Below are 23266 nucleotides of genomic sequence, written 5' to 3' on the forward strand. Positions count from 1 at the left end.
TGGGTACTTGGTAAGTTTCAGCAGCCTGGGTCCTGTCCACATAAGCTCAGTAGGTAGGACCAGATGGCTGTGATTCTGAGCGGCTGAGGTCAGAAATCTCTGCTGGAACCACCCATCCACTTCTTTCTCTTTACCTGGCATCTTCTGCCGGGGCACCCATAAGTCACCCCGACCTGACAGGACTGCAGTGGCTGAAAGCTGGCGGTGTGGTTGGCTCTTTGGAGGGGGAGGTGTGTGGGATGAGGAAGGCACCCGCTGGCTCTAGGTGGAGTCTTCCACCTTATATCTGAAGGGATTTTTGTATTTACTGGAAAAAGCAAAGGCTTATCTTTCAGGAAAATATCTGAGACAGATTTTCCCCACCCTATCTTCACCTTCCTCTCGTGAGACTGCTAGGGAACTGAGTAGAGATTAGTCACTCCTGTTAATTCATTACTAATTTGGTTAGAGGGAGACCAGTCTTTTCTGAGCTTTACGCTCAGAGCCTCGGATGTTCCAAACCTGAACTCGCTGTCCACCCTCTCCATCTACACTCCTCCTCGGGGCCCCCGTCTCACACACAGCCTTGCCCCGTTCCTGGCCCTCAGGCTGGAAACACTGCTCCTTTTCTTCCACCTGGGATCAGTGACAGCCTTGTCAACTCAACCTCTGCAGGAGCCTCTGATTGGCCCCTGCCCACCTCCCCACTGCCCTGGACATTGGTTCAGCCCTCACTGTCTCTCCCCCAGGCTGTTAGGACAGCCCTCATCCTCTGCTGGATGTCGCCCTAAATGCCAGCCATGTGCCAAGGCATCAAGATACCTCTTTGCAGAAGTCAGCATCAGGTGCCGGGATTTTCGGAAGCTACCTTGAACTAGACACATACCTGAGCCCTGTGCTGGGCAATGGGGCCACCGAAGGGTTATCCAGACAAAGGCGGGGAAGATGATTTTGTGCAGATTGTGAGCAAAGATGCAGACAATGAGTGTGTGCTGTGGGGTAGTGTGACCTTGATGAAGTTTGAAGGACAAGGTGTTCTAGCTCTAGTGCTGCATAACAAAGCAGCCCTAAGTTTAGTGCTTAAAACAATGGCACCATTTAGTTTGCTCAGGGATCTGCCATCTATAGAAGGTTTGGTGGGGATAGCTCACTCTTGCTCCACTTGGCATTGAAGGCTGGAATCCTCTGAAGGCTCTCAGTAACATGTCTGGCCGCTGATGCTGGCTGCAGGCTGAAACTTTAACTGGAATTGTTGGCTGGAACACTACTATGTGGACCCCCCGTGAGTAGGGAAGATGGGGCTTCCTTATAGTGTGATGTCTGGGGTCTAAGGGTCCCAAGAGAGAAAGGGCTGGGGGATTCACTATCAACTTTCAGGACTTGGCCCCAGGGGTCACAGAGCATCACTTCTTCCTTCTCTTCCTTAGAAGCAAATACCTAAGATTGGCCCATATTGAAAGGGAGGGAACACAGAGCCCACTTCTTGATGAACGAATGTCATTGTCCCATTGTTAGAGGTGTATGTGGGACAGGAGACATTGGTGTAGCCATCTTTGTGAAACATGATCTGCCACGGCAGGGTGTGGAGCCAAAGAGGCAGGCAGGGTCTGGGACCTGTAGCATCTTGGATACCACACCATGAGCATTGGTTTTTATCTTGTAGGAAGTGGGGAGCCAGTGAGAGGTATTAATTTGGGAGTAACCTGCTCACATTGATGTTTGATAAAGCTCTTTCTGGAGTGGTGGGATGGAAGGTTTGAGGGAACGGCAGGAGATCTGTGAGAGGAATCTGAAGGAATCTAGGGGAGAGGGGAGAGGGCCTGAGGCAAGGCATAATCTGGAGATGAAGGGCCAGTCAAATACAAGAGACGCCAAGGTGAAATCACAGGGCTTAGTGGTGGCACCAAATGCCAGGGGGTGAGGAACAGGCATCCAGGAGGATTCCTGGTTTCTGTCTTAGGGAACTGAGTGAAGGTGGTGGGGAATGAATGAAAAACTAGGGAGGTTTGTGGGGGAGGACACTGAGCCCTATTTGGGAGGCGATTAGCCTGAGGGGTCTGAGAATGTCCACGTGGACACGTCCAGCACACAGTGAGATGGACTTGTGTGTAAAAGCTCTGGGGGAAGTTCTGGAGGAGGGTCTGAGACGTGGGCACCACAAATGTGGTTTCCAATGAATGTGTGCAGAAAGGGTGCCATGTGCAGAGAAAGGGACTACAGACAGAGTTGGGGGGGGCATTAGCCTTCAGGGGACGGTCAGAAGAAGAGGATCTGGCAAGGCATCCAAGACCAAATTGCCTCTGTCCTGGATGTGGCAGGCACTGTGGGCTTAGTGCCAGGCACTTGAGATGCCTGCCGTGGACTGGTTCTGGGCTGCCTCTCACACAGTGGAGCAGCCATGGCCAGTTCCCATCCTCGCAGGCCCTTGGTTTCCCCAACTCTGGGGCGCTAGGATTCTCCCTCTCCCTCTCTGGACTTGTTTCCCCATTTATAAGAGAGACTAGATCATTTTCCAGGGTACCTTTATCACAGAATATTAAGAATTCTAGTATATGAAGTGAAGCAGAGTGGAGCCTCCCTAAGGGGCAGGGGTGGAGGGCAGGCTTCCTTCGGCCACTGATGAGGAGTGAGGAGGCCCCACGGGCTCCGGGGTCAGGGGGGAGGTAGTTCGGACAGGCGTCTGCTTTCGTGGCGTGATGACCTCCTTGGATTTGGATGCACGGGCAGGCAACCAGGGCTGCACCCTGGCCTCACAAAGGCTCTGCCTTGACAGGTTGGAGAGGGGAGGTCAGCTCTGATCCCACAGCCTGGAGTGGGGCCCCTGCGGAGGGGCTGGCTTGGCTTTACAAGGAAACGGAAATGAAGGTGGAGCCCCAGTTGCTCTCCTGAGATGCCAGCCCTTCAATTAAGGGAAGAGCTTTGGCAGACTACGAAACATAATGGCACCCCACCCTTCCCTGGCGGGAGAGTGAATCTCCAGAAGGGGCAATTCCAGGGGGCTCAGGATGTGGGGCTCTGGGCTCTGAGCTCTGAGCCTGCTCTCAGCCCAATAGCCGAGGACCCAGGAGAGCGCGGCCTGCAGCCGACTCCAGATACCACAAGCCCTCCCCACCCTCCCCATCAACCACATTTACTTGTCACATTTACTCATACCCACAGGACAAGGCATATGGGGCAGGGTGGGATGCCTTCTCCAGGCCCTCATCATCCACTCAGGAGAGGAGCCGGCACAATCACAAATACCCCATATAAGAGGTGGTAACAAGCTTGGCTAGTGTTTTCATTCAGACGGGCTAGTGTGAAAGCCCATCCTGGAGCCTCACTGGGGTATGAGAGGTGGGCCTGGGAGGATGGGTGTTGATGGAGGGAGGGGGATGGAGGGCAGGTCAAGAGGAATGGAGCAGTGTGACCCCTGGCTTTTGTGCCCCTGGGAGTGACATGAGTGTGGCCCCCAGCCCTCCCAGGACACAGGAGGGAGGGCAGAGCTGTCAGAGAACAATTCCAGGTGCTGAACGCCCTGGGCCATGGCCGATGAGTCAGGCCGTTCCCTCAGGGATGCTTCTCCAACCCTGTGGTTTTCCTGCCATTGATGATAATGTGACAAGAATAGCAGGAATGATGGGAATGGTGCACATGTGTTGACTGAGGCTGTGGGTGAAACTGGTCCGAGGATGATGACCACCTGCTGGAGAAAGTGTCCCCAGCTAACAGGGGAGCGGGACCAGGCTGCCGGGCCTCTGGGCCCCAGAATGGAGCGCCCAGCTGGGCGGTCAGCGCTCACTGTCCAGAGGCCTCACCGCCCAGGTCTCCTCCGCAGGTGTTCGTGCTGTGCCATGGCCTGCTGCAGCTTTGCCAGCTCCTGTACAGCGCCTACTTCAAGAGCAGCCTCACCACCATCGAGAAGCGCTTTGGCCTCTCCAGTTCTTCCTCAGGTCTCATTTCCAGCTTGAATGAGGTAAGCAGGATGCTCTAGGCCATCAGACCCGACTTGTGCACCACCCTGAGCACGGCATCCGGGAGGGGGCCCGGGAGGAGCAGCAGAACGGGGCGGTGGGGGGGGGTCCGGGGCTGGACCCATCAGCTACATGTCCCGAGGCTTCCCTGCATCTGGAGGCACCTGACCTCCTCACGGCAGCCCTGCGGGCAGGCACTCTGCCCCCGCCGCTGACCGCTGAGGGCACCAGGGCTCAGCAAGGGCAGCAGCTTGTGCCAGGTGTGCAGGGCCACTGCCTCCAAGCTCTGTGTCTCTGATTGAGTTCTGTGACCACCCACGAGGTTACGTGGCCTCTGCCCGTCCCCAGTGCAGGGGAAGACGAGCCCCAGGCTGGCAGCTCCTGTCTTCGGAGGGCAACAGGAGCCAGAGCTGCTCAATGGCCCTGACTCCCAGGCAAGGTCAGAGGTCTATGACCTCCCAGCCACGTGGAGTTTACACTGTCCCTCACTGATGGCACATCAAAGTTAGAGGAAGATAGGGTGGGCCAAGAGGCGAGGGTGAGAGGTCAGAGGGCAGGGTCAGCTAGGAGTCACTGGAAGCCAGGGAGAAAGGGGCAGGGGAGGCAGGAAGCCCCTGCATCGTGGCTGCAGCGTCGTCGGCTCCAGGTGAGGAGACGGGCCCTGGGCCTGGCTCCTGTCTTTGCTTTCCACAAGGCCCGCTGTTCTGGGACGGAGGCCATGGCCTCCCCCTCCCAGGAGCCCAGACGCAATTAGATCTTCCCTTGACATAGCGAAATTCAGGCCAACAACCGACCCAGTAGAGTCTGGGCTCCCCAGACAGCTTCTGGGCTGGGCTGAAAGGAAGGTGGGAAGCGTTCCAACGTCCCCCAACCCCCACCTTCCAGTCTCCCCATCCCACAACCTGCTCCCTGCTGGAAACGCCCCTTTACCCTTGACTCCTGCGCCCTCCACGGCCCACACGGCAGTGCCCCTCAGGAGTCCTCCCCGCCACGCCTGTGCCAGATCCCTCTGCGGTCCTCGGAGGAGGGCTCTCTTCACAGTCACGTCTTCCAGACAGGAAGCTTGCAGCAGAAAGCCTACCCCCATCCCAGTGGCCGCACACGTGTGTAGTGCGGCCAGGATGGGAGCCCAGGTCCGTCTGACGGTCGCCACGCACTCCTCCTCCCCGTGGACTGTTCCTCCACCCTGTGACGTGCACGTACTTGCACATGTACAGCCCTGAGGCCCATCAGTCATGCCTGCGGGCCTCATGGGCCTCAAACCCCCTCCTCTGAACCCCCAGGCCCACGTGGATGCCTTCACTGCTTTCTGGATGTGTGTCTGTGTCCGTGTGTTTTAATGTGTGTGTGTGTATACACGTGCATACATATGCCTCTGTCTACCTGATTGTGCATCTGTGTCTTGAGCTTCCTGGTGATGCCCAGTGACGGGGGTCTTACCCTCCACGTAGGCTGTGCTCTCCTACAGGACAGGGACCTGGCACCACTCACATAGAATGCAGCCTTCTACATGTTGGCCTGTGACTTCGCTAACGCTTCTGGCCCGTGTTGTCCTCACAAACGAAGGACACAAGAAAAACAAATCTCTCATCACAGTCCTGTCCCGTGACCCTGGCAGACATCACTAATCAACTGCAGTCTTCTTTTCTGCTGAGTCCAGACTCTGGATCCTTCTCAACACAGTGTTCTAGGCACATCTACTAATCAATATCAGAGCTGGTGTGTAGGCTGATCCTCTCTTCCACTATGGCTCGGATGATAGTTGAATCTGTGATCTTCGATGGTTAAATTTTCATTCTTATTTTTCCCATGCTTGGAACAAAGATATGGGCCCAGGAACAACTGGATTTTTCAAGGGGCAGGGAGTAGCTAGCTGGGACATGTGAGACTGTGTGTGTATCCGTGTGTCTGCGGCAGGAGGCTGATTAGGCAAATAAGGGGCAAAATATTTCCCCAGGTTATAGTTTAATAAAAAATGAAAATAATTCACCCATTAAATTTTCACTTTTCTAAACTTAGATGAGCTTTTCAACAATCAGGTTTTAGAACATGCCTATGGGCATGGTTTGAGGCAAATATCATAAGAAAGTTAATTCCTTGAACCTAACAATCTTGTGTGTGTGCTTAGTGGGAAAATGTGTGTCTGTGTGTATATCTCTTTCTCTGTGTGTCTCAGTATTTGTACGTGTCTGTGTGTATGACTATGTGTGTGTATCTGTGATCTGAGACTGTGTGTCTGTCTGTCTGTATTTCTGTATCTGTGTGTATCTGTGTGTGTGTGTGTGTGTCTGTGTATCTGTGTGTGTTGAGGGGGAGTGGATGGGTGATTGTGTGGAGGAGAGGAACTCAGTCGAAGGGCTTTCTACAATCCCGTTGATTCTGACCGAAGCATTTAGAAACAGACTGAGTAAGAAAGTAGGGGTCTTACCAGAAGAGCAGAGAGCAGCCAAATCAGAGGGGGCTTCATGTTCAAGCTCGAGGCTCCCAGCTTTTGGGGTGGGCAGTAAGGGACTGGCCTGGCTTCTTGAGCAGAGCCAGGCCCGGGGGCACAGTCTCGCGAAGACGAACCCTCTGGAAGAGGTGCCTGCCTGGTAGACACTTGAGGTGAGGGACAGTGTATCCCGAAGTCAGATGGCTGGGCGGCTGTCACAGCCAGGCCTGAGCGGCTGGGGGAGGAGAGGACCCCGGCAGTGCTGCAAAGGAAGAAAAGGCAGGATTTGGCAGCTGCTTGAGCGCAGGATTGAAGGCACCGCAGACCACAAGGCAGCTGCCTATCAGAAGCCTGAGGGGTGTGAGAAAAGAACCAGGCCTGGTGGAGGGGAAGGTGAGCCCATCTGGACACCCGGAGTGTGCAGCCTGCTTCCAGGGGACGGGAGCCTTCACGCTGCACCCAGTCTCGCTGGGGTCCAAAGGGTGAGGAGAAGGCGAGACCAGGGCTGGGTGTAACAGGCCAGCGGCAGGAGGAGGGCTTGGCTGGCAGGGAAGACGCTGGGCATCCAGCCCAGTGAAGCAGCGGCTTCCCTGGCCTACCCACAGCCAGGGCTGAGCAGACGCAGTCAGCCACCCTTAATGCCCCCCATCAGTTTGCCCTGGGCCCCTCTGGTTTGAGGCATGGGCAGGGATGTGTTACAGACGGGCTGTGTGATAACCTTCAGAAGCTCTAACACGAAGTCCACAAAGCCGTTTTAGGGGCCACTTCCGGGCCGAGGGGCTGAGGCCCGGGCTGCAGAGGCCCTGTTCTCCTCAGCTAGAACAGCTTATTCTTTTTTTTTTTTTTTTTAATATTAGGGAAAATAATTTTTTTCAGAGGAAAGCCACAGCTGAAGGAAAGTTTGGGAACCAAGGTCTTAAGCCAGCATCAGCCATAACAGCTGTAGAGGCCCAACTTCCCTCCCAGAAGCCAGCGCAGGCCCTGCGGGGAGCGCAGGAAGGGCCGCTCCAGGTGGGCGGGGCGGGGCACCCCCCCAATCCTTCCTCCCTGGGTCCCTTCGGGGCCCTCTCCCGTCTGTCTCCCAGACCTTCTCAAGTCAGCCTCAGTTAGCTTAGCTGATGTGGTCTGACATTTACAATCATTTCATGCAAACTGATGGGGAAGCAAAAAGGGAATGAAATCTAGGAAGCATAAGAATAAAGCTTTGTTTCCAGGTGCTGGTTTCAGAATGTCCTAGAACCACGTCTTTCCCGATCAGACTAGGCTGCCTCCTCACCCACCTTCACATCCCCTTTCTCTGTGTGTCATAAACCATTCTTACTCTTGGCCACACAGGAGGGGTCTCCTGGGCAATCGTGTCCTCTTCTTGAAAAAACCTACCATTTACACCAGCTATGTGTCAGACACCATTCTAGGTGCTGGGGAGACAGGAATGAACAGACAGACAAAAATCTCTGCTCATATATCATTCTACTGATAAATATGACATTTATTTATAGAAATAAATACAACATGGTGGATCAGATTAGAGTAAATGCTATGAAGAAAAATAAAATCGTGGAGGGGCATGGTGGTTACATTCTAAATAACTCTTTATTCTTTAAATTATATTTAAATTATAAATATATTTAAATATATTATAATTTATTTCTGTTAATTTTTACAAATATAAGTTATATTTAAATAACTCCTTTTAAATTAAGATATCATTGATATTTAACTTTATAGTAGCTGTCCAGGTGTACGACATAATGGTTCGAGATATGTATATATTGCGAAACAATCACCACAGTGTCTAGCTAACAACCAGCACCTCACGTAGTTCACGTTGTTTTCTTGTGATGAGAACTTGCAAGATCTATTCTCTTAGCAACTTTCAAACATACAGCACAGGGTTATTAACTATAGCCTCCATGCTGTACGTGACATCCCAGGACCTGCTTATTTTATAACTGGAAGTGTGTACTTTTGAGGCCCTTCCCCCATTTCACCCACCCCACCCCCTTCTTTTTCAGAGAAGGCTCAACCTGAACAGAGATCTAAAGTGGGGCGCGTTGAGAAGGGAGCCCCACGCAGACATGTAAGATGAGGGAGCAGCCAGTGCCAACACAGCGGCCTGTGTTCAGAGAGCAGCAAGAGGCAGAGTGGCTGGGGTGGAGGAAGGGAGGGGGACGGGAGGAGAGCAGGTCAGAGCAGGGATGGGGAAGGGGACAGGCTCCTCAGGGCTTCGGAGGCTCTGGGACCGACTTTGTTTTTGTTACCTACCGGATTTGGGCAGAGGGAACACGGTCTGGCATTTCAGCAGGACCACTCTGGCCTCTAGGAGGAGGATAGAGGGCTCTGAGGCAAGAGTGGCGGTGGGTAGAAGGCAAAGCTCAGACAGGCTGCCATGGTGGCTGAGACCAGGTGGTGGTGGTGGAGGTGGTGAGAAGTGGTTGGCTTCTGAGGGGCCATTGAAGGCCCGGCCAGTGGGATTTGCTGGTGGTTGGATGTCGGTGTGAAAGGGCAGTCGAGGATGAGGCGCAGACGTTTTGCTTGAGCCACTCATAGGATGAGGTGCTGTCTACTGAGAGGAGGAGGACTGGGGAGGGGGGCGCCAGGTTTTGGGTGGAAGAGGAGGAATGAGCTCTGGGATGTGCCGGGCCTGTGGGAATCAGAAGCACACACAGAACAAGGAAAGCCGTGGGACTGGCTGAGCTCCCCAAGACAAGAGCAGAGGTGTGGGGACTGAGCTCTGAGGGTTGAGAGATCAGGGAGGCGAAGAGGAAGCAGCCAAGAAGACCGAGAAGGAGCAGCCAGGGGCAGAAAACTAGGAGAACATGGTGTCATGGAAACTTAGTGAAAGGACTGTGTCAGGAAGGCAGAAACGGTCAACTGAATCAAAGGGTGCTGAGAGATCAAGTGAGAAGAGAACTGAGAATTGGCCAGCGGACTTGGCAATGAGGAGGTCATTGGCAATCTTGGCAAGAGCCACATACCAAGACTCTGGTCCCTATTTCCTGAGACAGGGACACCTGCTTCAACAGCCGGAAGGACACTGTGGTGTGGACAGGGCAGGGGCTACGAGTGCTGACATCCAGGGCTCCTCTGGTTCAGCTGAACTTACCTTCTGGGGCACAGGACCATCTCTTTGGATGGAGTCGAGGTCAGAGATCTGCCAGCACCCCTTTTACCGTTTAAGACCCTGCTCCCCAAGCTGGGGCCTTCGGGTCCCCTCTTTGGCTCTGGGTGGGGCTCAGAGAGCACGCTTTCCAGGGAGCACCAGGAACATGAGTTACTGGTGTTTCCACCCGGGAAGGGACTTAGGGCGCTTTAGTCCTCATCCCTCATTCACAGAGGTGGAAGCCAACCCGGGGAGGGCCAGAGCTGATGAGGAGCAGGGCTGCTGGGGCAGAAACTCACTTCTCCAAGGGGCAGTAGACCACTGTAGCTAAGACGGGGCGCTTTAACCTCAGGCAGTCCTTGCTGGAGCCACCTCCACACCTCATGGACATGGCAAGTTACTCAATATTCTGAGCCCCAATTGTGTCGTCTGCAAAAATGAGACTTGTTGCATGATGAAACGAGATAGTGAAGGTTGCTTGGTGGTTATTCTGACTATGAAGTCAGAGTTCTTAGGGAGTTTAGTTAGGGAACACATACTGTTCCTAGGAGCCAGCCAGAATAGGAGGCTTTCTTGAATTTGGTCCCAAAAGCTTTGGTCCTAATGGTTGAGCTTCCCATGGTCTCTAGATACTTCTCTTGGCCTGGTCTAGAAGGCTGAGGCTGGGAAGGGTTTCTGACAACAGGGGAAAGCTGAAACTGCATGCTTGGCCCTCCCGGCAGAGCTGGCACCACAGCTCTGCTTGGGCCCTTGGGTGACACCAGGCGGCTTCTTGCCTCTCTGCTGTGACAGTCAGGTCCACTCTGTGGGTGGCTGAGGACAGAGCCTCTGGTCTCACGTGGCTCCTCCGCTCTCTCTGCAGATCAGCAATGCCATCCTCATCATCTTTGTCAGCTACTTTGGCAGCCGGGTGCACCGTCCGCGGCTGATCGGCATGGGGGGTCTCCTCCTGGCTTCGGGTGCCTTTGTCCTCACCCTCCCACACTTCCTCTCAGAACCTTACCAATACACCGTGACCAGCATGGGTAAGTGGCCTCCCACTCTTGCTTCAAGGGGATGAGGGTACATGATTCTGTAGGTTCTGACTTTCAGATACGCTCTGGGGAGAAAAGCCGAGGAAACTTTCTGGTGGGAGAGGACAGCATAACCCAGAGTGGTATCCATTGCCCCAGAAGCACCCCAACCAACTTTGTGAGATACCCACTCAATCCTCCTGTGCTTTTGGTGGGATCCTGGGATGTTTGGATGCCCACCATCCTCTCCCATCTTCCATGTTATTGTTGACTATATTTTAGCTCTGCCTGTCTTTACCCTCCTCCCAGTGGTCATTATTAATATAGTTGTTATTTATAAATAGTTCAGTACTTAATTATATTTACCCACAAGTTTACTGGCTTCTTTGCTCACCATTGCTTCTTGCATTTCATCCACCCTTGTTGATTTAACTTCCTTTTTCCTGAAGTACATCCTTTAGCATTCTTTTCAAACAGTTTTTCAAATCTATCTGCCCTATTTTCATGGTTTCTTGGTATTTCCTTATGATTTCTATTTTCATTTTAGTTTCTTCAACTTTTTTTTTTTTTTTTCTTTTTGCGTTACTCAGGCCTCTCACTGTTGTGGCCTCTCCCATTGCGGAGCACAGGCTCCGGACGCGCAGGCTCAGCGGCCATGGCTCATGGGCCTAGCCGCTCCGTGGCACGTGGGAACTTCCCAGACTGGGGAACGAACCCACGTCCCCTGCATTGGCAGGCGGACTCTCAACCACTGCGCCACCAGGGAAGCCCTTCAACTATTTTAAATGTATTTATTTTATAGTCCTTTTTAGATTGTTTTATTAGCGCAAATTTTGAGATTGCTAATCCTCCCACATTGTGTCTGCTTGCTCTTGTTTATGGTGGAGTGTTTCCTTTATGTTCTTTAATATAATATTTGATGGTGCAGTCATTGGCAGTGAGATTTTTTTTCCCCCCTGTGGAAATTTTGTGTAGTCTGGGTAGGAAATAGCCCCAAGGGTGGTTTTGTATTTGCATTTACTTGGCACCCTGGGAACATCACTGCTTTGGAGCTAATTTTATGATAATGTATTGGCGTGGGATCAATTTGCACTTGTTTTAAGGGATATGGTATGTGGGCAGTGGTTTTGTGAGGAGCAGCAAGTGAGAGGCCCAGTCCCTAAACGTTTATTCTCGGTCTGCTGTATTGGAGCTGAAGATGTCTGAGGATAGACGGGCCACCCAGGGCTGCACTGAGGGGATAACTGATCCCTGTTTGCTTAAATACCAGGCTTGTTTTTAGTCATATATGCAGAGCGGGTCCAAGAGGGGAGTCGCTTAGAATGCCAAACGGGAATGCTTTATAGGCTGTGAGACCTACCGTGGGGAGGTGGGTAGCTGGAATGGAAAAAGAATGGAGCAGGAACAGCGATGTGTAATGATGAAATGTTTGTTGGGTTGGGAATCTTTTCCCCACCTCCCTGGTAATCACCAGTGAACTGATCACTGGTGATTACCATAAATTCACTGTGGCCTTTGGATCTATTTGGACTATTTAAGCCTGAGTCTTGCTTCAAATAGGCCCAGGAGGAAGACAGACCCAAGCTTAGGGGTCTAAGCTCTTTCTCCCCCTCTGTCTAGACAAGGGGTCTGAGGCCAGCTCTGAAGGAGAGTCAGGAGTTGCTGGCCACCTCAGAGAGCCATGTGCCAAGCCTGCTTCAGACACATGGTCCCTGTCCCTCCCGGTCAGCATGAAGATTGGGCTGATGAAATCAGCAAGGGAACCTGGGGTGCTGGGGCCAGGCTTCGGGGAGGGCATCCTGCTAGGCGCCACACACCATGGCCTGCTTAGCCTGGAGGCTGGCTCCCCCAGCCTGGGCTGAATACCAAGGGCATTTGCATCACACAGAGCAGCCACGACAGAGGGTGGCTGGAGACCTGCGGGCCTCTGAAAGCAGTCACTCTGCTCCTTGTTAGGGGTGGGCGGGCGTCTGGGGTCCTTTCCACCACCATCCTCCCTGCTCTGAGGCAAACTCTCTGCCTCAGTGCTCTTAGCCCACCTCCACTGAGAGAGGAAAGAATGGGACTGTGAGAGGGACCACAGCTCGCCTGCCAGCCTGCAGGGAGGAATCGCTGTCCAGGAGCGTGAGCTTCGTTGTTTTTTTGTTTGTGTAAATTCTGTTTGCAGCAATAGGACACAGTCTCCTTTACGCTGGCTGGGATCAGAGCAGCAGCTGCAAGTGCTCAGGGCTGGGCTACCTTCAGGGCATCTTCCCAGTGCCAGGGGGTTGGGATAAGGAGGACTTTGGCCCAGGAGCCACATCCTTGGGATCTAGCTGGAGCTGTGGGTGCCAGTACAGCGGGGGCATGTGCTATGCTAATATGTGCAAACAAAAATATTCATAAAATCTCACTTCGTGGGAAAAGTTTGAAATACGACTCTTACTTCAAATGTATTCCTATGGGAACTTCAGTTTTAAATTATGCAGGGCCATCAGGCACACACAAATTTCATTAAACGTGCCACCCTGAATCATGTCATGAATCTGGACGGTCCGGGGTCTGAAGCTGGGCTTTGAAACCCCCTAACAGCACGGCCTTGGGCCACTTCCTCCGCAGCTGAGTCTCAGTCCCTACCTGTATAAAATGGACCCTCCCTCGCAGGGCTGCGAGGGCCGAAGGATGCATGCTCTGGATTTAGCCAAGGGGCTGGCACATGCAGTAACCTTTAAGCGCCGGCTTTTATAACAAGCGGTGCTGGGAACAGTACATGTAATATGCTGGGTAACTAGCGTCCCACATGAGGAAGCGCCTGCTTCCTCTGGAGAGTCTGACAGCTCACAGCCAATGCGCTGGGCGTCCTGCGGGCATTTGAAGGCAGCTTCTCCCTGGTCCTGACCGTACAGCTGTCCTGTGCCCTAGCCGGAGCAGGGCCCCTCCCTTGGTATAGTCCTTGCTGCGTCTTTACACGTGAGGCACAGGATTTCTCTTGGTTGAAGCTTAGGCTGCTGCGCTGCTCTAGTCCCAGACCCTTAAGTTGGAGCCGCCTGGTATGCTGGGTAGAGAGAGCATAGACATTCAAATCCCAGCTCAGCCATTTAGGTGCTAAGTCTGCTTAGGCAAGCTGCTGTTCATCTTTCTGAACCTCAGTTTCTTCATCTGTAAAATGGGAACAATAATACCTCCACTTTCAGTGTGTTCTGAGGGCAAAATGAAAACTACATAGTATAGGTAAAGTGCTTCGCCCGTGTTAGCTGTTCAGCACATTTCTCTTGGCCTGCCCTTGATGTGGTATTGGAAATCTCTTCCTCATGAGCAATGACCCGCAGACCTATTATCATGTGCTGACTGCTGACTCTTTCCCCTTGGAGCAAAGCTACTCCAGAAATGAACATGGGAAATGAAAAGTAACTCTGTATTTCAGGGAAGAAAATGAAAGAGGAGCTGAATATTGTGGGAATCACAGAGACCTTTAACAACTCATGGCTAATTTTAAAAAGGCCATGCAGACATTTATGAATGTTTAGATTTTCTAAATGTCAGTGGGGTCCGGAAATACGCCTGGCGCCTTTAGAGAAAAGCCTAGCCACCAAGCCAAAGCCTCTAAGACCACTTCTGGAAGGCTCAGAGAGGTTTGGATAGGTGGGAAACAGGCCAACGCGAGACCAGTTCTCCCGGGAGACAAGAGAAGGGTCTTTGGAAACAAGTGTCTGGTAGGAGTAGGTGTAACCTGTGAGAGGTCCTGAGCCAAGTCTAGAGGGAAGTCAGCCCCACCCAGACAATGGATGCACACAGGAGGGGCTTCCTGTGGGAGGAGCGGGGGTGGGGGGAGTCTGTTGTATTTTTGGAGCAGCCGAAAAAGAAAGGGGAGAGTGGCTTTCTAGTCCTCCGCTCATGAAGCTGCCAGTGCCCCACGCCCGCTCGTTCATCAGAGGCGTCCCTGGGCAGGAGGGTGGTGGGCAGGCCTGGGGACGGGAGCCTCGGGCTCCTGAGTGACCGCGCCCCTTCCTCGGCGGAGGACACGCCGGCCTGGAGCAGAACCCCAGTGCCACGCAGCGGGGAGCCGCTCAGGGCCCCTGAGCTCAGGGCAGTTCGGGGGGAGCACCCGCTCGGAACCGTGGGGGAGGGGAGTGTGTCTGCGGGGTAAGCGTGAGTGCGTGCGAGGGAGGCGTTCCTCTGTGAGCAGGTGGCCGGCAGTGGAGGGCGGGTGGAAGGTGTGGGGTCTGCGTGGGTGTGGAGGTGGAGGCGGGGACGGACGAGGCCGGCAGCAGGGCCGCTGTTCGGGTGGAGGTGCCTAGGGAGGCGCGGGGAGCGTGCGTGCTGGGGGCGGAGGGTGGGTGCACGGTGGGGCGGGAGGTGCACAGCCCGGCCAGCTGGGTCTGGTTAACCTGAAAAGGGGGGGAAGCAGCAGTGGGGGGCGAGTCACAAAACACACGGGTGTTATCAAGTCAACTGAGAGGGAAACCGCCCTGAACGGATGAGCACAGCTAAGCTAACGAGACCTGACGTGGAACACGTTTTCAACGCACAGTATAGGAAAGAAGAGAAACGCGTGCGGAGAAATGACAGAGGACACCAGGCTGCCGTGTTGCGTGTCAGGGGAGGCCGGGGAAGGAGCTGGGGCCGCGGAGAACAGGCGTCTCCAAGGCACGGCCCCAGCGGCTGACCTGAGAGCCTTTGCCTCTGTCAGGCTCTCTTAACGTGTGTTTTGTGGGAGAGTCACGACCCACCCTGGCTGGCCTGGAAGCGGGATCCCTTGTTCTGGGTCTCCAGCCCTGGCCCCAGGAGAGACCTCCCCCTCCCCTGGAGGCTTGTTCCTCACTTGCTCAGGGGTGAGGCTGGGGGCTGCGTCCTGCTGCTCTGGGGAGAGTGGCGTCCCGGGGACCCCTGGTGGACTGTGTGTCTTGGGCCCACCCAAGGCAGCGGGGAGGGTCTCCTGGGGAGAGTCAGCAGCCAGGGTGGAAAAGGAAGGCTGGTTACTATTCCAGTGGCTATGGTTGCCCCAGGAAAACTGTCAGGGACTCGGGGATAGCCCCACAGAAGCAGGGTGCCAGCCCCTGTCCCCTGGGGCACTGTGGTTTGAAGAAACCATTGATGCCTCCTGCCTGAGGCCTTGGGCCCCCAAGGACCCCCAGAGGACACAGGGAGCAGCTTCTGCTGTTCTGACCACACTCGAGGCTACTGTGCCCAGACACCTCCTGTGGCCCAAAGGCTTGCCTAGGGAACCAGCAGGCACATTCGGGCAGCGAGCGACCCACACCACGAGGCAGGAAACCAGCAGAAGCAGTTTCTTTCTCTCAGGAACAAAAGGGCTTTTGAGGATTCAGAGCTTGGATTGGCCACCGTCAGGGGATGTGAGGCTCAGAGATCTAAAGAGGGAAACAGCAAAGAGAAATCAGGTATTTGGAGGCGGGGAGGTCATGGAAGTGGAGCCCCGTGGTGGGATTCGTGCCCTCGTAGAAGAGGTCAGAGAGCTGTCTGGCTCTTTTTCAGCCCCGTGAGGGTGCAGCGGGAAGTCAGCAGTCTGGCTCTCACCAGAACCCCACCAGGCTGGCACCCCGATTTTGGACTTCCTCTGTGTGTAAGCCTCCCAGGCTATGATTCTTTGGTACAGCAGCCGCAGCTGACTCCGGAAGATTCAGTCCCTTTGGCTGGAGACCCTCCCTGTAGCCTGGGATCTCATTTTGAATGTTCAGCCTTTGGACTCTTATTTGCCATTGCCAGTGGCTTCACACCTTTCATGTCCTTCACAAATCTGTCAGCTGTTCTCAGCTGTCCCCAGGTCCGGGACAGTGGTGCTGCGTGGTGTGTCCCAGGTCACACTGGCCCATCTGCGCCTGCACTGGGCACGCCTTGAGCAGTTCTCCCTCGAGGACTCAGCCACGTGTCCGCCTCTGGTCTGGATATCTGTCAGGATATCATGACAGGCTTTGTCCAAAGGCTTCCTCCACTCAAGTAACACCGTGTTATGGCTTCCTGCCAGTCTGGGAGCCCCATTAACAAAGGAAATGAGCTTGGTTTGGCATGACTGGCTCTTGATGAACTCATGTTGGCTCAGCTTATCCCTTTTTTTTTTCCCCCTTCAAATTGCTCCTCATCAGCCTGTTAATAAATCTGTGAACAATAAGTTCTGCTTCACTCCCAACTGGGGGGTGCAAATTAAGCACACATTCTGTTTGAACACTAAAATTAAATGGCTCTGAGCGGCCATCCTGTTGCCTCGGGTGTGTCTTGCTTCCCTCCTATCCACTAAGAAACAGTGTTGATGATGAGCTGAGCTGGGTGAGGCCTCTTTCCGAGGCCTGGTGGCGGTTCCTCAGGGGCGGGCGCATGTGCGGGGCGGGGGGTAGGGTGGTGCCCAGCCTGTCACACAGCGCACAGTGGACCTGCCCTCTCATGCCCAGCTCGCTGGTCACATGGCCTCCTCAATACAAGTAGGCATTTCCCCACGGCCCCTCTGGTGCCAGGGTGGCGGTGCGGAAGGGGCGTCCAGCCTCAGTCTCAGTCTCGGAAACTCAGTCTTGAGAGCAGACCAGGGGAACCCTCTTCTTCCACTCACCTAAGCTCACTCTTTTCCTGCATGGATGTGAGTCCTTGCAAGCAACCCACTTGCCCTCAACCCCTCTATTACATCCATCCGTTGCTAGTGACCAGCGCTGACCTTACTTGTCTCTAAGTTTCTGGATCCGTCCCCAAGTCCTTAGAAACCTGGGCCCTAACGCCTGTCTCCAGGGTTCTGCCATCTCCTTCATCTGTTTAAATTTCTCCATTTCTGGCCTATTTGGATGAATGTGGATCTTACTGTGTGATCACTATATCGCAGGTTATGACATTGTTATTCATTTTCATCTGAATAAGAATGTTACAAGGTAGGTATGATTATCCGTATCTGTTTTGGAAATGAAGAGACTAAGATCCTGAGAGTTCCCTGACCAATGAGGCGCAGAACCAAGATTTGAACCCGGTCTGTCTGACTTCCAAATATGAATTCCTTGCACTGCCCCACCAGCTGTCAACCCCCAGCTAGTGCAGAAGAATAGGTTCTCCTAGTTTCCCACGATAAAAGTCAGAATGCACGTGCCCACAGAAATCATTGTCTAAGTGGAGGCTTAGTCTAGTTGGAAGAGAACACATGTTATCACAGGGGCATGATGGACTGACAAGGCTTTGTGAACTCCATGGGGACCCAATCACTTCTGATATGCAAACAAGTCACTTTATAAATGACTTTGAGCTCTCAATGATGAGTAAATTCGGGACAGCCTGTTCCAGGCCTGCCGGTGGGCGTGGCCAGAGTTTCGGGAAGAACTGTTGAGTGGCCGAATTTAGGAGGATGAGGAAATAGGTCTTTCAGGGTGGAACATTCTGAACGAGGTTCCAGGAGTTTGCTGATAGCTCGAGGCTTGGCATTTTGGCCACGCTTCCAGAAAACTCTCCGGAAATACCGCTGCCTTTCTCTATTGTTCTCTTATGGGCTGCTTCTGAGGTTTGGGTCTTGCTAACCTCCTCCTCATTTGGCCCTACTCACCCGCAAACGGTGCCCTCTTCCGAGCAGGGAGGTCATGGGTGGCTCTCAAGGTGCTGCCCTCTTGTTTCCTGGCACAGTTCTCTCTTTCCTCTACCAGACGAGAAGGATTACTCACTCGCCACAGCCTTCCTATGTTGCTCAACCCTTCTAGGGTCCTCTCTTGGCCCCAGCGCTGGATCTTTGTGCAGAGAACTCTTCTTTTGTTTTTGTTTTTGTTTGTTTGTTTGTTTGTTTTCCGGTACGCGGGCCTCTCACTGTTGTAGCCTCTCCCGTTGCGGAGCACAGGCTCCGGACGTGCAGGCTTAGCGGCCATGGCTCACGGGCCCAGCCGCTCCGCGGCATGTGGGATCCTTCCGGACCGGGGCACGAACCCGTGTCCCCTGCATCGGCAGGCGGACTCTCAACCACTGCGCCACCAGGGAAGCCCCAGAGACCTCTTATGAGACCCTTGACAGCCCACTGGCCTCAGCCCGGCCGCACCTGGAACGTGCGCCCTTGCACAGTGGGGAGGCCAGGCCCTAGTCTGCCCAGCTCCACCATCCCCGCGGGTCCCAGTCCAGGGAGGTAACCCTTCCTGCCACCGCGTCCCCACGTCCCAAGCCCACAGAGGGGTTCAGAAATTAGAGCTGAAATTCTGCGTATGTAAATTGTGGGATGAGTCAGAGGGTTGACTGGCGTGCATCTGGGCTGGTGGGGGGGGTGCTGGAGGAGGGGAGAGGTCCCCAATTGTTTCTAGTTAGCCCTGTGAAAACTGGCACGGCTAGACCTCTGGTGTCTTGTGGGAAGAAGAATGTGCTCTCATAAACTTGAGCCTTCCAGAAGTGGGCCTCAGGGAAGATGAGAAACAGACTGACAGCCCGTTCGAACATACCCCCTCCCTCCCTTACCCAGGCCCCTCAAGGCGGAGGCGGGTGGCCCCCGAGTCTGTGGTGGCTGGAAGAAGCAGGCGTTTCTCTGACCATATCACAGGGTCTGATGGTGGGCAGGTGGGAGGAGGAGGGCGGTGAGCTTCTCGAAGTCCAAGGAGAGGACTGGGTGCGGGGCCGTTGCTGGAACGGCTGAGGACCGGGGAGAGGGTGCTCCGTCTTCTTCACGTCTCCAGGGAGGAGAGGGGTGGGGTGGGCTGCAGAAAGCTGAGCCCCACAGTTCTGCCAATGGGTCCTGATACAGGTCTTTTCACTCCATCACTGTCTTTTTTTTTGCGGTACGCGGGCCTCTCACTGCTGTGGCCTCTCCCGTTGCGGAGCACAGGCTCCGGACGCGCAGGCTCAGCGGCCATGGCTCACGGGCCCAGCCGCTCCGCAGCATGTGGGATCTTCCCGGACCAGGGCACGAACCCAGGTCCCCTGCATCGGCAGGCAGACTCTCAACCACTGCGCCACCAGGGAAGCCCTGTCTTCTTCTTTTTAAGAGAAGAGCCTAAAGTTCTAAACTCTAGAAGACTCTGTCCTCACCAGAGTGAGCTGGGCAGGGCCATCCCCGCAGGGAGGCCCAGGTGTCAGTTCCTGGAAAGCTCAGACCTTGTCTCTGTCAAACACCTTCACCACAACACAACACGTCAGGGAGCAGCGGGTCCTCCCCACCGCCACACCCCGCCTCCAGGACGCAGAGCGAGCTGCTGCTTCCCAGGTGGAGGAACTGATCGTTCCCTTTCGCCTGTGTCACAGCTTGGTCTGGGGTGGATTTGGCCCCATTTAGGGCAGGCATAAGGAAAAGAGAGTTTGTTGAGAGATCTTGAATCAATTTGGAATGTAGAATAGCCCAAGAGGATCTCAGTAGACTTGGATTTAATTTGGGGCCAATTGATTATCTTTTAAAGTACACATTTAAAAAATTTTATTTATTTTAATTAATTTATTTTTGGCCGCGTTGGGTCTTCGTTGCTGCACGTGGGCTTTCTCTAGTTGTGGCGAGTGGGGAGCTAGTCTTCGTTGTGGCGCACGGGCTTCTCACTACGGTGGCTTCTCTTGTTGGGGAGCAAGGGCTCTAGGCGTGCAGGCTTCAGCAGTTGTGGCACGCGGGCTCAGTAGTTGTGGCTTGCGGGCTCTAGAGCACAGGCTCAGTAGTTGTGGCACGTGGGCTCGGTAGTTGTGGCTCGCAGGCTCTAGAGCACAGGCTCAGTAGCTGTGGCACGTGGGCTTAGTAGTTGTGGCTCGTGGGCTCCAGAGCGCAGGCTCAGCAGTTTTGGCACATGGGCTTAGTTGCTCTGCAGCATGTGGGATCTTCCCGGACCAGGGCTCGAACCCGTGTCCCCAGCATTAAACACTGCGCCACCAGGGAAGTCCCCAAATACACATTTTTAATAAAGGCAGTTAGTTTCTGACATGTAATCTGACATTCTACAAGTTAAGGATAACAGTTAAAAGATCCCCAGAGAATTTTGCCTCCTGGACACTTCATTAGGTGAAATTTCATGAGGATTTTTGTGGCATTGGGGCACCGTGCAACATGCCATGTAAAGACTTAATAAGCCCGTCAACATTTTTACAATCTTTGATGACCGCTGAAAGGCACACGAAAAATAATTTTGCCAGCAACAATGTTCTAGTAAATGTGACTTTAGTAAAATAATAAGAATCAGCAACAACAAGAACTAGAACTCTGAAAAGAAATACTTATTCTCTGGCCCTTTGTTTCTGAGGCTTCTGCTTCCCTACAGCAGCCTGGCCTTGTGTATCTGACACACCCGCTGTGGGCTGAGCATCCCTGTGCTCGCAGCCGTGGAGTGGACCAGCACTCCCTGCCTGCCTCTCATGCAACACACAGTCTCACCTATTTTACCACCGAAGTAGCTCTTGGCTGGGTCAGTTCCGCCCTTTACACACGGGCCTTGAAAACTGGTTAATCCCTCCAGGATGTTAGTTGTACTGCCCGCCTCCTGATCGTCACCCTCTGGGTTCTCCTTAGGATGTAATCCAGGCCCCTTCGCGGGACGCAGCAGCCCTCCAGGAGCAGCTGGGCCTCACCCTGGTGGTGTTTGCATACTGACCCCCCGAACCTCTGAGCTCTCCCCTCCTCACCACGGCTCTTCTGTCTCTTGCTGATTCTTCTCAGCTCAGAGGCTATTGTCTCTGGGCATCCTTCCCAAACCCTCTCCCCAGCAGCGCTTGGTTTGGTGCCTCCCCACGTGCTCTCTGGTACGCTGTGGATACCAGGCTGTAGTTTTTATTGTGGTAAAATATATATAACATAAAATTTGCCATTTAAACATGTCCAGTTCTGGGCATTAAGTACTTTCACACTGTTGTACAGCCATTGTCACCATCCGTCTCTAGAGCTTTTTCATCTTTCCCAGTGGAAACTGGGCCCCTTAAACATGAACTCCCTCTTCCCCCTTCCCCCAGCCCCTGCCTGGCAACCACCATTCTGCTTTCTGTCTCTATGAATTTTTCTATTCCAGGTTCCTCATATAAATGGAATCGTGCAATGGTTGTACTTTTGTGTCTGACTTGTTTCAGTTAGCAAGTTCAAGGTTCATTCATTTTGTATGTAGCATGTGTATTAAGCCTTCCTTTTTAAGGTGCAATAATATTCCATTGCATGTGTATATCACATTATGTTTATCCATTCATCTGATGGACATTTGGGTTGTTTCCACCTTTTGGCTATTGTGAATAATCTGGCTATGAACACCAGTGTACAAATATCTGTTCAAGTCCCGGCTTTGAATTCTTTTGGGTAAATACCCAGGAGTGTACCTGCTGGATAATATGGTAGTTCTATGTTTAACTTTTTGGGAAGAGCTTCCATACTGTTTTCCACAGTGGCTGCACTATTTTACATTCTTACCAGCAATGCACAAGGGTTCTAATTTCTCTACCTCTTATCCAACACTTGTTTTCTGTTTTTTGAAGGGTATGAAATGGTATCTCACTGTGGTTTTGATTTGACCGATATTTTGGCAACGTTGCGGTTGCTTCTTTGATGATGTGTGTAGCACAGCAGACAGAAGGCTTTGGAAGGTGTGTCCAGGGGTCTTTTCAGGTCTTAGCATCCCAGCTTTTCCCTGTGAGGCAGGCATTGTCCATGGGAGCTGACGGGCCTGGGTGTGGTCCTTCAGTGGCTGCCCTGGGAGCAGGGCCAATTCTTCGCACCTCTTTCCCAGTGTGGTTGTTTGCCTGTGGGTGATCTTTGCTCCACCCTTGCACTTAAGGGAGACCCGACCCTGCCACCCCAGAGCCGACAAGACAACATGTGACAGGGAGTTGCTGTCACTCCTAGACAGAGGCAGGCAGGTCAGCCAGACACATTCGCAAGTGGCAGTGGCCCACGGTGTTAGGGACCTCCAGACTTTGCTCATGTCCGCCAGCAAAATCTACTCGAAATTTGTCTGAATCTTCTGAAAAGAAATGCCCGTTTGAGGACTTGCCCATTTGAGCAGCTTTTTCATTTACAAGCCCTTTAGATGTGTGTCCCCTCAGTCAAAGTTGGCAGAGGGAGGTGAGCAGGGCGTGCGGCCAACCGTTTGAGTGACCGCACAGCTGCACCTGGCCAGTTGGTAGCACGGGTCAGAGGGTGGCCAGGGCCAGGCAGCCGGCTCCACCCTCATTCCTGAACCTGCCCATATGGACTTGAGAAGGGTAGTGGGGTCTTTTTCTAAAGACTAGCACAGCCCACAGCGTGTAAACGCTCACCCGCTGGGGTGTCCGTGTGGCTGCCGTACTGAGGGCACGGAGTGAGCTGTGAGCCTGGCCCTCCGGCTACCGCCCGCCCTCTGCAGTGCATGGCCCCTTCCCCAGAATCCTCTGAGGTCTCTCAAAGTCAAGGTCACTGACGTGAGGAGTCAGATCCAGGACTAGAACCCAGGTCCCAGGCTCCCAGCCCAGCCGCTCCAACATCTATGGGCCTTGCCAGCCCACAGCCACGTGGGCCTCCCCCTGGGGATGGGCATGAGTCTGCCAGCACCACAGCCCCGTCTCTGAGTGTTGGACACGGGGCAGTGTTGGTGGGAGGGTTCCTGAGTGTGGTGAGGAGTGGCTCTTTCTCAGCAGGAACATTTCACAGCTTTGTGCTTCCAGACTAAAGTGACGATCCTGAGAATCAGGCCCTTGCAGCATCACTGAGGCACACCAGCCTTCCTACAAAGGGGCAGGCACAGCCATCAGCCATGCTGACTGGCCAGTGGGTCCAGCTTTTCATGCCTGCTCCTCTTTCTGGAACCATAGCCTTCTAGCCCTTTAATGACCCATAGGGACTCTCCCTATCCAGCCACGTTATGGTCTCTGCCTAAAGGGAAACTGAGGCTCAGAAACTTGCTCAAGATCATACAGCTACCTAGGG

The 23266-nt window shown here is 53.6% G+C and overlaps 1 protein-coding gene across 1 annotated transcript in view; it reads left to right on the forward strand.

The window, feature by feature from the left end:
* The window catches only part of SLCO2A1 (solute carrier organic anion transporter family member 2A1), a 76311-nt gene that overhangs the window by 31406 nt on the left and 21639 nt on the right, over nt 1-23266 (forward strand). The window contains exons 2-3 of the mRNA XM_060100254.1: nt 3797-3934; nt 10329-10491. Of these exons, the coding sequence (XP_059956237.1) occupies nt 3797-3934; nt 10329-10491 (301 nt within the window). The remainder of the gene's footprint in view (nt 1-3796; nt 3935-10328; nt 10492-23266) is intronic.

The sequence above is a fragment of the Mesoplodon densirostris genome, chromosome 5, assembly GCF_025265405.1.
Source record: "Mesoplodon densirostris isolate mMesDen1 chromosome 5, mMesDen1 primary haplotype, whole genome shotgun sequence".
Lineage (NCBI taxonomy): Eukaryota > Metazoa > Chordata > Mammalia > Artiodactyla > Ziphiidae > Mesoplodon > Mesoplodon densirostris.